We start from the raw sequence: 14,756 nt of genomic DNA on the forward strand, positions 1-14,756 counted from the left end.
TGTAAAATTATGTGTGATTCAATATGTTATTCTGGGGTCATTGATAAACACGTCTCATTCTATAAATAGGTTTCCTTCCACCATTTTAAATGTAATGGTACATTTTGTGAATTTGCATTCCCGGCTCCAAATCCTGTAGGATACAAATTCCATATGAGCAGGAATAGGCCATTTGGCCTCTCGAGCCTGCCCTGCCATTTAATAAGACCCTGACTGAACCAGTGGTAACCTCAAATGTGCATCCTGCCTACCTCCAATAACCTATTGCCCCCCCCCCCCCCCCCCACCCCCCGCTTTCTGTTATAACCCCCATGGAGGTCACAGTATAAAGACTATCAGATTCCCCCTGACATCCAAAGAATATGATCTCCTCCAATAACAAGGGGTGGAGTTTCCCCCTTGACAAAGTGAAACCTCACCAGTAACCTCACCTGGGTTCAGGCCGGGGAGGGAGTGGAGGTTGTACATCGAAATAAACCCAGTCTTTGTTTTCTACCTGCTTGTCTATGCGGGCTATTCTGGCGGGTTCTACGCTTACCAAATCCATTGTGGCTTGGAATTGCTCCCGTTGCATTGCCACAGCTTTGGTGAATGTGTGTGGCAGTTACCACTAACTGTATATTAGATGTAGTACCTGTATATTAGATTTAGTAGGGTAAGGCTCCTGTACTAGAGGTACATGGGTAAATCCCTGCCTGCTGGCTCCGCCCAGTAGGCGGAGTATAATTGTGTGTGCTCACCTGAGCTGCTCCCATTCTGTTAGCAGCTACAGGAGGCCACACATCTCAGCTCAATAAAGCCTTGATTATTCACCACTCTCGTTGTTGTAGTAATTGATAGTGCATCAACGTGGAATTCTGCTTCCGCCTGAGCAAGACGTCCATCGCTCATACAACAAAGTTGCGGTGCTGGTGCGGGGGATTTCACTGCCAGTGTCTGCTTCCAGCTCGTGTAACTCAGGGTGCAAACTAGTAACATTTACTCTCACAGTTTACAACACTCACTCAATAAAGTTTTATCACCAGAGCTGACTTGGTAAAAATGAAACCAGTGTAACAAGCTATTGATGGCCTTCATTTTTCCTGCTGTTTCCATTGATGTCTTCAAATGTTTCCCTTTCAACCGTGAGTGCCAGGAACATCAGTGGAGGGAACTGATTAGAAGGAGGAAGGAGTTGAATCAGTATGCATAAACATACACAGGTCAATACGCTTCAGTATTCCCACCTCACGCCCCCAAACAGAGCTTCCGATGTCTGGAGTTTACACTGAGCCACCGGTACATGTCTGATTTTTCAAAGTTATTTCATGATCTCGAATAACAACGAGTCAGAATGCAGGAGGGAGATTGAGAACCTAGTGGAGTGGTGCAGCGATAACAATCTATCCCTCAATGCCAGCAAAACTAAAGAGCTGGTCATTGACTTCAGGAAGCAAAGTACTGTACACACCCCTGTCTGCATCAACAGGGCCGAGGTGGAGATGGTTAGCAGTTTCAAATTCCTAGGGGTGCACATCTCCAAAAATCTGCCCTCGTCCACCCACGTCGATGCTATCACCAAGAAAGCACAACAGCGCCTATACTTCCTCAACAAACTAAGGAAATGTGGCATGTCCACATTAACCCTTACCAACGTTTACAGATGCACCATAGAAAGCAGCCTATCGGGCTGCATCACAGCCTGGTACGGCAACTGCTCGGCCCAGGACCGCAAGAAACTTCAGAGAGTCGTGAACACCGCCCAGTCCATCACACGAACCTGCCTCCCATCCATTGACTCCATTTACACCTTCTGCTGCCTGGGGAAAGCAGGCAGCATGATCAAAGACCCCTCCCACCCGGCTTACTCACTCTTCCAACTTCTTCCATCAGGCAGGAGATACAGAAGTCTGAAAACACGCACGAACAGACTCAAAAACAGCTTCTTCTTCTTACCAGACTCCTAAATGACCCTCTTATGGACTGACCTCATTAACTTGCTTCACCCGATGCTGGTGCTTATGTAGTTACATTGTATATCTTGTGTTGCCCTATTATGTATTTTCTTTTATTCCCTTTTCTTCCCATGTACTTAATGATCTGTTGAGCTGCTCGCAGAAAAATACTTTTCACTGTACCTCAGTACACGTGACAATAAACAGATCCAATCCAATCCAATGAGATGTGGGCATGTCTGGCTAGAACAGTATTTATTGTCAATCCCTAATTGCCCTTGGGAAGGTGGTTGTGAACTGCCTTCTTGAACAGCTGCAGTCCGTGTCACATAGTTCCACCCACAGTGCCGGTAGGGAGGGAGTTACCAGTGATCCGGTGATAGTGAAGGATCAGCGATATATTTCCAAGTCAGGATGGCGTGGGGGCTTGGACAGGAACTTTGCGATCCCAAAGAATGGAAAACGGTGGGACTGTGAACTGGACCGAAGTCCGGATTTCCAGAGTGTGCTGCCAGTACGCCAAACTCTGGGTCAGCAGCACTAAGGACCCAGATTTGCTCCATCAAACTTTGCCTTCACCATTCAGAGCTAGCTGCAACCTAGTCAGTGGTCCAATCTTCCTTTCCGTCTGCATCGCTTCTCTGTCCACTCTTCCTCATGTGCTATCCCTCTCTCAAACTGCCCCTCAATTAAAAGCTTTTGGATTTTAGTCCCACTCCATAGAGTTGAGCCCAGGCTGACACTGTCAGTGCTAACTCTTGGATGTGATGATGAACCAATGTCCATCTGCCCATAGATAAAACAGCCCAACTCTCTTTTGAAGAGAGGGAATAGGCCTCTCCCAGGGGTCCTCATCAATATTTATCCCTCAAAACGCATCCCTCAAAGAGATATTCTGGTCGTTATCACAGGGGGAATTTTATGCCCTCTCTCATGGAGTATTTGGAGGCGGGCAGGGCACTTCATCCGGTGGGAGGATGGTGTGCGAGCACCCAGCCATCTTCTCAACGTCACCAAGGGTGGGTCTAAGGGCATCCTGCCTGGTCACCGATTGACGCTGTGGGTGTACCTGCACCACATGGACTGCGGTGGCTCAACACCACCTTCTCAAGGACAATTAGGGATGGGCAGTAAACGTTGACCTAGCCAGCGATGGCCATATCCCATGGATGAACAATTTGGGCAATGAATGGCCTGATCCCATCACCAAAGTCGGTGGAGTTGTGGACAGTGCGGAAGGATGTTGCAGGTTACAGAGGGACATAGATAAGCTGCAGAGCTGGGCTGAGAGGTGGCAAATGGAGTTTAATGCAGAAAAGTGTGAGGCGTTTCATTTTGGAAGGAGTAACAGGAAGACAGAGTACTGGGCTAATGGTAAGATTCTTGGTAGTGTGGATGAGCAGAGAGATCTCAGTGTCCATGTACATAGATCCCTGAAAGTTGCCACCCAGGTTGAGAGGGTTGTTCAGAAGGCATACAGTGTGTTAGCTTTTATTGGTAGAGGAATTGAGTTTCGGAGCAATGAGGTCACGTTGCAGTTGTACAAAACTCTGGTGCGGCCGCATTTGGAGTATTGCCTGCAGTTCTGGTCGCCGCATTATAGGAAGGATGTGGAAGCATTTGAAAAGGTGCAGAGGAGATTTACCAAGATGTTGCCTGGTATGGAGGGAAGGTCTTATGAGGAAAGACTGAGGGACTTGAGGCTGTTTTGGTTAGAGAGAAGAAGGTTAAGTGGTGACTTAATAGAGGCATACAAGATGATCAGAGGGTTAGATCGGGTGGACAGTGAGAGCCTTTTTCCTCGGATGGTGATGTCCAGCACGAGGGGACATAGCTTTAAATTGAGGGGAGATAGATATAAGACATATGTCAGAGGTAGGTTCATTACTCAGAGAGCAGTAAGGGCGTGGAATGTCCTGCCTGCAACAGTAGTGGACTCGCGAACATTAAGGGATTTAATTGGTCATTGGATAAACATATGGAATAGTGTAGATGGGCTTTAGATTGGTTTCACAGGTCGGCGCAACATTGAGGGCCGAAGGGCCTGTACTGCGCTGTCATGTTCTAATGTTCTAATCACAATGGCAGGCAGACCCAACATTCCTCCGGGAGCAGGACAAGCAAACCTGCTACTCGCGTCCCAGGGAGTCCCTCATTCAAACTTCAGTCTCTGATTGGGTACGGGCATTGAGATCCACACCTCTACCCTTGCCGCTGCCTCCCCTTTGGTGCCTTACCCCCCCCCCCCCCCCCCCCACGCGGCTGCCCCCCAACATGAAACCCACAATGGGTGGGATTCACATTGCAACGTCTCACGAGATCGCGTGAGGCCTGGTGAGCCGGGTAGATCCTGGGGGCAGGGGTCTCCCGGCCTTTAATCGGGCGCACTGCCTCGCGGTGAGCTGCTTTTCAGGCGCGGCCTGGCCATTAAATCGCGCCCCATGTGCGGGCGTGTTTGTTCATTAAGATGATGAGGTGTCAGAGCTCAGGGATAGAATCAGCTCATTTTCAATATCATAGCACAGATATATAAAAATTAATGGATTCTAACAAAAGTAAAACCATTTGGAAAATTAGAATTGTCAGACCTCTGATTTAAAATAAACCCTAAAGAAAGAAAAATTAATTACAGGTGACAAGCTGCTAAAGTCATAATAAAAATAAAATTAATGCACTCTAACTACGAGTACATTTTTACGCTGGAAGTGATGTCGAGGTGCTCCAGATATTTATTTCTGTAATTTTCATTTACAGTTTTGCGATTCACATTTAGGGTGCAGTTTGATCCACTGTGATTGGAATTATAGGAAGAGCATTCTTCGCCTTGTCTTCAGTTCCATGACCTGTCTTTCTTCACCCGCCATTTCAGTCCACTTTCTTCACATCTTCCACATCTGCTTCGAGCACCTAGAATCAGGTCACAGTTCACCGCCAGTTAAAGGTCAAAGCAAGAGGACTGAAACGTAACGGAAAGTACTTACTGTGGGTGGGTTGCACACATGCAATCAATTCGGGCTCCGTGGGAATTTTGATTAACTCCAGCAGCGAAAGAAAGTAATCCTGAATTAACCCAACGTCAGAAACCCAGGACTGTCAGAACCGATGTTTCTCACGTCAGGTGGAAGGGAGACAATGGGATTGTGTCAAGCTTCCTGGGACCCATGCCCTTTGCTTCAACTTAAACAGCAATGACAGCTTAATCAGTCACAACATTGTGAGTCCATTGTCGTGTGAGGATCCTCAGGGGCTGACAGTGAATGTGATTGGCACAAGATTGCACAGCTCCAGCACTTGAGAAGCTCGACACCATCCAGGACAAAGTTGCCTACTTGATTGGCACCCCTTCCACAAACATTCACTCCCCTCACCGACGCATAGTGTGTGCCATCTGCAAGATGCATTGCAGGAACTCACAAAGGCTGTTCAGGCAGAACCTTCCAAAACTATAACCACTACTGTCGTATTAGGTACACTGGTCTAACACTGGATGCAGCTTAAATCAGAAAAATACTCCAGATCTTGAAGTTAGTTCAATCAGGTTTATTGAACTAATAGCACAGTTAGCACAGTTCTCTGTGAGTCCGACTCTCTGCTAACCTAAGTGTGGTTACTCTGTCTGACTGAACCAGACTAGCACTTAGCCACGTGGTGGAGGTGTGAGATTGTAACAACACCCTTGACTGACTCTCTAGATGTTCATCAGAGGAACGAGGTGGAGTAAGAGTGCCTTGTGTCTTTTATAGTCAGATCCCACCTCTGAGTGTCCTGCCTGCTTATTGGTCATGTTCTGTTCTCTGGTGTCCATTAGCTGCTTGTCCGTATATCATTATGTGTGTGTCTGCGTATCATGGCAACTACCATCTAGAAGGACAAGGGCAGCAGATACCTGGGAACCCCACCACCTGGAGATTCCTCTCCATGTCACTCACCATCCTGACTATATCGCCGTTCCTTCACTGTCGCTGGGTCCAAATGCAGGAACTTCCTCCCTAACAGCACTGTGGATGTACCTATACCACACAGACTGCAGCGGTTCAAGAAGCCAGCTCACCACCACCTTCTGAAGGGAACTGTAGTCTGGGCACCAAATGCTGGCATAGCTAGCGGCACCCACATCTTAATCTAGTTAGTTTAAGAGTTCATGTTTGATTCTGCCTTCCAGCCGGCAATATTGTAAGTAAGAAGAATGTCAACATTGTACAAATGTTTAACATTTCTTTGCAAGGGTGTCAATTTGAGATTTTGGTTCTTCCAATTGTTTGTGATTGATGGCAAAGGTTCTTATTCATTTTTGTATTATTTGCATCCTTATTTCAACAGAAATGTGTTACAACGATAATGGGAGGTTCTATCAAGGTTCAGTAAATGTCACAGCATCTGGTATTCCCTGCCAGAAGTGGAGTCGACAGGTTGGTATTGGCAGCAGCTTTTGTGCTAATGAAGGAACCGAATCATTGACGTTCACAGATTGCAAGATTAATATTAACGTCCAATACTCTAATTTACGATTCCATTGTGTCCCTGATCCCGCCTCAGTGATTAAGGTCACCTCTTTATCCCGACTGCAGCATTTTGTCAGCATTGCTGATTGGTGAATAGCAGCAACCCCCCCCCCGAGTCACAACGTTCCTGGTTCGAATCCCTCTGCAGCACAGCTTGAGAGCAAAAATCGACCTTGGGTGAAACTCCACATCGTCTCCGGATGCGATGTGAGAACGAGGCCCCATCAGCCTTCCCGGTCAGATAATGATAATAATCTTTATTGGCACAAGTAGGCTTACATTAACAGTACAATGAAGTTACTGTGAAAATCCCCTCGTCGCCACACACCGGCGCCTGTTCGGGTACACGGAGGGAGAATTCAGAATGTCCAATTCACCCATGCATGTCTTTCGGGACCTGTGGGAGGAAACCGGAGCCCCCGGAGGAAACCCACGCAGACACGGGGAGAACATGCAGACTCCGCACAGTGACCCAAGCCGGGAATCGAACCTGGGACCTTGGAACTGTGAAACAATAATGCTACCCACTGTGCTACCGTGCCGGCCACATGTAATATTTCTGGAGTTCTCCCCAGTGTCCTGGTCAGTATATATTCCTCCATCAACATCAACAGAACAGACTATCTGGTCGGCGTCAGAATGCTGTTAGTGGGATCTTGCTGTGTGCAAATTGGCTGCCGTTCCTACTTTACTACAGTGACTACACTTCAAAATGTACTTGATTAGCTGTAAAGTGCTTTGAGGTGTTTGGTGTTCATGGAAAATGCTGTACAAATGAGAGTCTTTCTATCTTTTTGTGTACAGTCAGTATAGGTTTAACCCTTTACTAGACTGCAATATAGCCTCAATCGTCATCAAGCTGCTGTATATACTAATGGTTTACAGAATCACTGAATTGAACAGTCCAAAGGAGAATTTTCATGCGTGTCTCTGCTCTCTGAGAAAGGAATGACTTAATCCCATACTCTTGACCTTCCCCTTTAACTTTCCTTTTCAAGCATCCCTATTAAAAGCTGTTAATGGATTCTGCTTCAACTTTTCCTGGTTGAGCACCCCACATCTTAGCAACCTCCTGTTTTTAAAAAAAAACTCCAAATTTCTCCCTTGTTGGAGATAACTTACCAAGCCGTGAAAAGCCATTGGTCTGGATTCTGCATTTCAGCGGCCTGGTGCCGGCTCGAATGGAGAATTCTGCCACAAAAAAAATCGGCGCCCACCCGTCACCGATTCCGGGACCAGCGCGGGGAGAGCAGCGGCGCCGGGTGAAACTCCCGGCTCCCGCGCCAAAAACGACCGGAGAATGGCCGGGACCTTGTACGCGCTTGCGCATGGCGACGACTTGCAACGGTCGCGCCGTACAACTTGGCGGCGGCTGTGCGCAGACCCAACCCACCATCCGGGACCCCACAACCGACCCCTGGCAACCCAACCCCCCCCCCAAACCCGGCCAGCAGCACGGATCCTGGCTGAGCGAGACGCCGCTGGACACAGTCATCAGTCACCACGCCGGGTTCCGCTTGCGTGTACCCGCTTAGTCGGGAACTCGGCCCATCGGGGGCGGAGCATAACGGGGGGGGGGGGGGGGGGGGGGGGCCTGCCGATGACGTACCAATACCGTTGCAATGCCGCGTGGCACGCAACGCAATTACGCCATTTCGGAGGGGGTGGAGCATGGCAGACCAGCGTCAAACCTACCCCCCGATAACCTTTCACCTCCCCCTTGTTAATCAAGACTATTTCAAGCTCTGCTTTTTAGAATATTCTGCTCTGCTTCCAGACCCTTTTGAGGAAGAGAGCTCCAGAGACTCCTGACCCTCGGAGAGAAAACACTTCTTGGTCCAGAGGTCAGGTTTGAAGGTGGAGCGAGAGCAGCGGAGAGGGATAGGGAGAGGGTTCCTGAGTGTACAGCCTAGGGATCTGAAGATACAGCCAGCAACGGTGGAGCCATAGAAATTGGTGATGCACAAGAGACCAGAGATTTGGATGAAAGCAGAGTCTGGAATTCTCTGGCTGTTTGCTGGCAGTCCTGTTGGCAACGCACACCCACCCGTGGTTTTCCCCGCGGTGCGGAGTGGCTTCATTGGGAATTGTCATTGAAAGCAGCAAGCTGCTTCCCACCGCCGTGAAACACGCAGCTGGGAGGCTGGACAACACCTCCCAGAGATCTCAGAGGGTTGTAGGCCGAGAGGACGTTGGAGATGTTAAGGAGGGGAGAAGGGGGGCGCGGGGGGGGGGGGGGGGGGGGGGGGTGAGGCCACGGAGGACTATGAAAAGAAGGCCACAAATTCACCTCATTTGTTCTTTTCGGCCTCTCCTTCAAATGAAAAGCCTTAAGGAATCTCTTCCTCTCTGTGTCCTTGTTATCCTTCCTACTGTAAGGTGCCCAGAATTGAACAAAAAATATTTGAAAAAGTGACCCGACCAATAATTTGTGTGTGACTCAGCATTATCGGAGGAAGTTTGCTGGAGTCACTGCTAGTTCGGCTAAGGTGGGCAATGGTCTAGCTACCATCCACCAGGGGATCAATTAAAAAAATAAGGAGGAAAAGACATCGGACCGTTATGAGGAGATTATTTTGTTTTACTCAGTGGGTTGTGAATCTTTGGAATTCTCCACCCCAGAGGGCTATGGAAGCTCAGTCATTGATTATGCCTAAAGTGGAGGTTTACAGATTTCCGAATACCAATGACGAAAGGGATACTGGGGGATAGTGTGGGGGAAAAAGGGCATTGAAGCGGAGAGTCAGCCATGATCATGTTGGATGGTGCAGCAGGCTCGATGGGCTGAATGGCCTCCTCCTGTTCCCATGTTCCTTTGTTTCTGGGGCACTGCTGATGGACGATAAAAGCAAGGCTGTCCAATGGTCACGTGGAGGAATGGAAATTTAGCTCTCCAGTCCCGGTGACACTATTTGTGTGTAATGTTCTGATTATAGCGGGAGGATAATATATAGATCATTAATTACATTCTTACTCTCAGGAGAGGAAGAAAATGTCTGATCATTGTCGATAGTTATGTGGGGGGGGGGGGGGATCTGTAGATGTCTGGAGAAGAGTAATCTCCTCACTCACAGACGGATCGGAATTTGAAATGTTAATCTGAAGCCTGGTTACCTTGGGATGGTCCTGACGAACATGCACAACCATTTTGTCGTGTGGGCTGTCAGCCTCCACGCTGAAAGGGCGGCACGGTAGCACAGTGGTTAGCACTGCTGCCTCACAGCACCAGGGTCCCGGGTTCGATTCCCGGCTTGGGTCACTGCCTGTGCGGACTCTGCTCCTTCTCTCTCCCGGTGTCTGCGCGGGTTTCCTCCGGGTGCTCCGGTTTCCTCCCACAAGTCCCGAAAGACGTGCTTGTTGGGTGAATTGGACATTCTGAATTCTCCCTCTGTGTACCCGAACAGGCGCCGGAGTGTGGCGACGAGGGGACTTTCACAGTAACTTCATTGCAGTGTTAGTGCAAGCCTGCTTGTGACAATAAAAATGATTATTTATTTAAAGTGAGAAAACAACAATACTGTCTGAGAATAACAAACCTGAGTGATAACGTGAAGCTCTACCTGCAGCGTTGTGAGAGCACAGAGTAAACATGGCCTCCACTACAAACAGATCATTTGATTATATCCAACATTGTTCCGCTCATTCCCGTTATCTTGCTCAAGTCTGATAGAAGGTTTTCAATACCCTTCCTCATTCAGACTTCAAACTTCACTTAGACTCCACAAAGAGCAACGATAGTCAAAGAAAGAAAGACTTACATTTCTACAGTACCTTTCTATACCTCAGGACATCCCAAAGTGCTTTACAGCCAAGGAGGCGTGATCGCTGCTGTGATGTAAGAAACCAATTGCCGCATAGCAAGCTCCCACAAACAGCAAGGTGAAAATGACCAGATCATCTTGTTTTTAATCTTCCACGGGATGTGGACTATTGCCCAGCCCCAATAGTCCTTGAATTGAGTGGCTCGCTCGGCCATTTCAGAGGGAGTTAAGGGTCAATTCGATCTGGAGTCACATGTGGGACATTCGTGAAGCGGACGGGTTTTTTAAAAATTTGTAAATGAATTTTGTGTCTCCGTCACTGAGACAAGATTTATAATTTCGGATTTATTCATTGAATTCAAATTCCACCAACATGTGGAAGCTACACATGTGGGAGAAAAGAAATAAAAGAAGGATTTTTGATCGAGTGACGTGAAGAGTGGTGTAATCATAGAATTTATAGTGCAGAATGAGGCCATGAGGCCTATCGAGTCTGCACCAGCCCTTAAAAAGAGCACCCTACGTAAGCCCCACACCTCCACCCTATCCCCGTAACCTCACCTAACTTTTTTTTTTGGGACCCTGAGGGCAATTTATCATGGCCAATCCACCTAACCTGCACATCTTTGGACTGTGGGTGGAAACCGGAGCACCCGGAGGAAACCCACGCAGACACGGGGGAGAACGTGCAGACTCCGCACAGCCAGTGACCCAAGCCGGGAATCGAACCTGGGACCCTGCCGTTGTGAAGCAACCTTGCTAACCACTGTGCTACCGTGCTGTAGTGATGCTCATGCGGTGCACAAACCTTACGTAGACCAATTGGGTCGAATGTCCTTCTTTATTGCTGGAGACTTCATGCAGTTTTTTTGCTGATTTGTCCAACATTCAAATGCATTGAAGCCACAGTTCCCTCAGCAGTGTCCCCCCAAGGAATTGAAGAGAACAATGGCAAATTCATAAACACGATTGTTTTTGCATTACAAAACTCCATGCCTGGTCCCAATTGACAGACAATACTATTTTTTCCTTCTCAAAGGCTCCCCATTTCCACAGGCGTATGCCAGAGTTATTCCCAGAACTGACCAACTCTGAAAACTACTGCCGTAACCCAGGAGGAGAGAGCCAGCGCCCCTGGTGTTATACCACGGATCGAAACATCAGATGGGAATTCTGCAATGTGCCTTTATGTACCAATGGTATGTATCGTGACGTACATCGGAACTCTGGGGGAACCATGATCATAATTGGCAACACATGTCAATGTCAACCAAGGATTTGGGCTAATGTCCCAACAACCCTTCCTTCGCACTCAAGAAAACAAGCTTGTACATTTGTTAGAAATGAATAACCTTCATGAACATTAGCAATGCATTTTCCGCAATGCAGAGATCTGGGTAGATCACCGCTGAGGCGAAAGGTTGTGAGTTCAAATCCCACTTCAGAGATTTGAGCTCAAAATCCTGGCTGATGCTCCTTGCAATACTGTGGGAGTGCTGTACATTTGGAGATGCCATATTAATAATAATAATCTTTATTGGTGTCACATATTGGCTTACATTAACACTGTTGCTTCACAGCTCCAGGGTCCCAGGTTCGATTCCCGGCTTGGGTCACTGACTGTGCAGAGTCTGCACGTTCTCCCCGTGTCTGCGTGGTTTTCCTCCGGGCGCTCCGGTTTCCTCCCACAAGTCCCGAAAGACGTGCTGTTAGGTGAACTGGACATTCTGAATTCTCCCTCTGCGTACCCGAACAGGCGCCGGAGTGTGGCGACTAGGGGCTTTTCACAGTAACGTCATTGCAGTGTTAATGTAAGCCTACTTGTGCCAATAAAGATTGCTTTATTACTTTAACCCCAATATTACAGTCCCTACGCAAAATGCACAAACCTGCCCATAGTGTCACTTACAAACAAGATGTAGAAGCAAAACTAAATTATTTACACACGGCCATTATAATGTAAACTGAGTACCTCAGGGTTCACGTTGATAGCTCCGGTAATCTCTGAGGTGATATAGCTGAATTCAACCAGGTTTAACTGAGCAAGCCCCATGGAATTCCTATGTCCCACTAGCAGATAGAAACTCAGGTAATTTCACAAAAATAGATTGAAACAATCTGCAGTAATCACGTCTAGGTGTCATCCGACATGTTGTACCGAGTGAATGGGGCAGCACGGTAGCATTGTGGATAGCACAATTGCTTCACAGCGCCAGGGTCCCAGGTTCGATTCCCGACTTGGGTCACCGTCTGTGCGGAGTCTGCACGTCCTCCCCGTGCGTGCGTGGGTTTCCTCCGGGTGCTCCGGTTTCCTCCCACAGTCCTAAGACGTGCAGGTTAGGTGGATTGGCCATGATAAATTGCCCCTTAGTGACCCAAAGGTTAGGTGGGGTTACGGGGATAGGGTAGAGGTGTGGGGCTTAAGTGGGGTGCTCTTTCTAAGGGCCGGTGCAGACTCGATGGGCCGAATGGGCTCATTCTGCACTGTAAAGTCTATGATTCTAAATCAGCAAATCTCATCCCCCAAAAAGCTAACGAGCGGGATTCTCCGTTGCCCGACGCCGATATCGTAATCGGTGATCGGGCGGAGAATCCACTCCGATGCCCAAATCGGGCTGCCGGTGGTCTGACGCCGGTTTGCGAGTCCCAGCCCCTCCGAAATGGCACAATAGCGTCACGCACCGCATGCCGTTTCAACGGCATTGCCGCATCATCGTCATGCCCTCCCGCAATGCTCCGCCCCCGATGGGTCACGTTCCCGACCGCGCGGTTGACGTGTGGTCTGAGTGGTCGGGAACCCGGCGTGTTGGCTGCGGACTGTGTTCAACGCTGCCACACTCTGCCGGGGGGGGGGGGGGGGGGGGGGGGCTTCTGGAGGGCTGGGGGAACAGTAACTTCATTGAAGCCTACTCGTGACAATAAGTGATTTTCATTTTTAAATGCAGAACAGGCTCAAGGGCTGAACTCCTGTTGTTATATTCCCATCAGCAGTTTGGCGCAATATTAGTTCGTTACATAGCAGAAGATCATTAATAACAGACACACTGGATACCAAAGGTTATATCATTAAAGCATTAACTGTTTCACATTTTGTCGCATTCTTTCTTGAAGGCATTGATTGTGCTAGATTCTAGGGACACTGAGTCTCCCTGTGGTAGCACATGCAAGGCTCCACAATATATATTCATTGCTCAAAGCTCCATTGTGTCCTGGACCTCATTAGTTGGCGTGTCCTGGATAGATAGAGATAGATAGAGAAATACAGCACAGAACAGGCCCTTCGGCCCACGATGTCGTGCCGAACTTTTGTCCCAGGTTAATCATAGAATTTTGGACACGAAGGGCAATTTTTCATGGCCAATCCACCCAACCTGCACATCTTTGGATAGCAATCAGGAGTAGGGCCTTCCTGGTTTGTACGGTGCAGGGCCACATGAAACCGTCAGGAGAGCTACCATTGCTGATTAATCAATGGGTGCACGTTTCATTTTCGATGCCAGTGGTCAGGTACCCACACAGTCTGTTTTGCTTCATTGACAGTGCTTGAACGTGAACATTGTTGAAAATCAGACTGTGTTTAGCTCCTGCTCCAATGTCTTCCTCTCTTCCAGCCACCTCGACACCGGGCGTGGGGCAGAAAGCAGGAACGGTAGACCCGTCCACCCTCACCTCGGCCACCTATTCGATGACCATCATCATTTCCATAATCTCGAGCATTGCAGCTTCCGTGTTCTTAATCATCATCGTCCTTGCGTGTCACCGTCGTCAGAAGGAATGGCAGGCGAGGAAAAGGTGAATGACATCTCCTTATTCCGTTTCCTCCTGGCTGTGATGGGAATCCACGCTTGAATAGTTTTGTAACCCACGGTTAAGAAAGTCACACAAAACCTTTATAAGTCCCTCGTCAGAGCTCAGCTCGGGCGTTCTGTACACTGAAGTGGAGATCGTGTGGAGGGGATTTACCAGGATGGTAGCAGGGATGAACGGATAAAATGATGCAGATAGATACTGGAGAAATGAGTTTGTTCTCCGCAGAGCAGGGGAGGTTCAGCAGCGATTTAAATTGAGCTGCTCCAAATAATGAGAGGTTCCGATTGAGTAGATAGTGAGAAACTATCCACTGGCAGGAGGGTCGGTAACCAGAGGGACACAGATTGATTAGGTGGGGTTACAGGGATAGGGTGGGGGCACGGATCTAAGTAGGGTGCTCTTTCTGAGGGCCGGTGTACACTCGATGGGCCGAATGGCCTCCTTCTGCACTGTAGGGATTCCATGATTCAATGGCAAAAAGAAAAGCCAGAGGGAAGGTGGTAAGAATTACTTTTCTCCGCAGTGAATTGTTATCATCTGCGTTACTGTGACAGGGTCATTGTGATATCCCTCATGAGGTATCACTCACTGATCTCCCTGCCGGGGCTCGTGGAGTACGAGTTCCCGTGGTAACAGGTGGAGGCCCACCTTAGCTGAGACTCATGATCGAGCATTTTAAACACTGTCCCAGACAGCGGACTGGGAGTTCCTGTTAGTCCCGGTGTGTCATGGGTGCAGCTTTACTTTTG

The 14,756-nt window shown here is 48.5% G+C and overlaps 1 protein-coding gene across 3 annotated transcripts in view; it reads left to right on the forward strand.

Moving 5' to 3' along the window:
* musk (muscle, skeletal, receptor tyrosine kinase) overlaps positions 1 to 14,756 on the forward strand; it is a 176,613-nt gene that overhangs the window by 93,191 nt on the left and 68,666 nt on the right. For all 3 annotated transcript variants that reach the window (XM_038804136.1, XM_038804137.1, XM_038804138.1), the window contains 3 exons: positions 6,255 to 6,343; positions 11,237 to 11,396; positions 13,809 to 13,989. In XM_038804136.1, the coding sequence (XP_038660064.1) occupies positions 6,255 to 6,343; positions 11,237 to 11,396; positions 13,809 to 13,989 (430 nt within the window). The remainder of the gene's footprint in view (positions 1 to 6,254; positions 6,344 to 11,236; positions 11,397 to 13,808; positions 13,990 to 14,756) is intronic.

This window comes from Scyliorhinus canicula, chromosome 8 (assembly GCF_902713615.1).
Source record: "Scyliorhinus canicula chromosome 8, sScyCan1.1, whole genome shotgun sequence".
NCBI classification, from domain to species: Eukaryota; Metazoa; Chordata; class Chondrichthyes; order Carcharhiniformes; family Scyliorhinidae; genus Scyliorhinus; species Scyliorhinus canicula.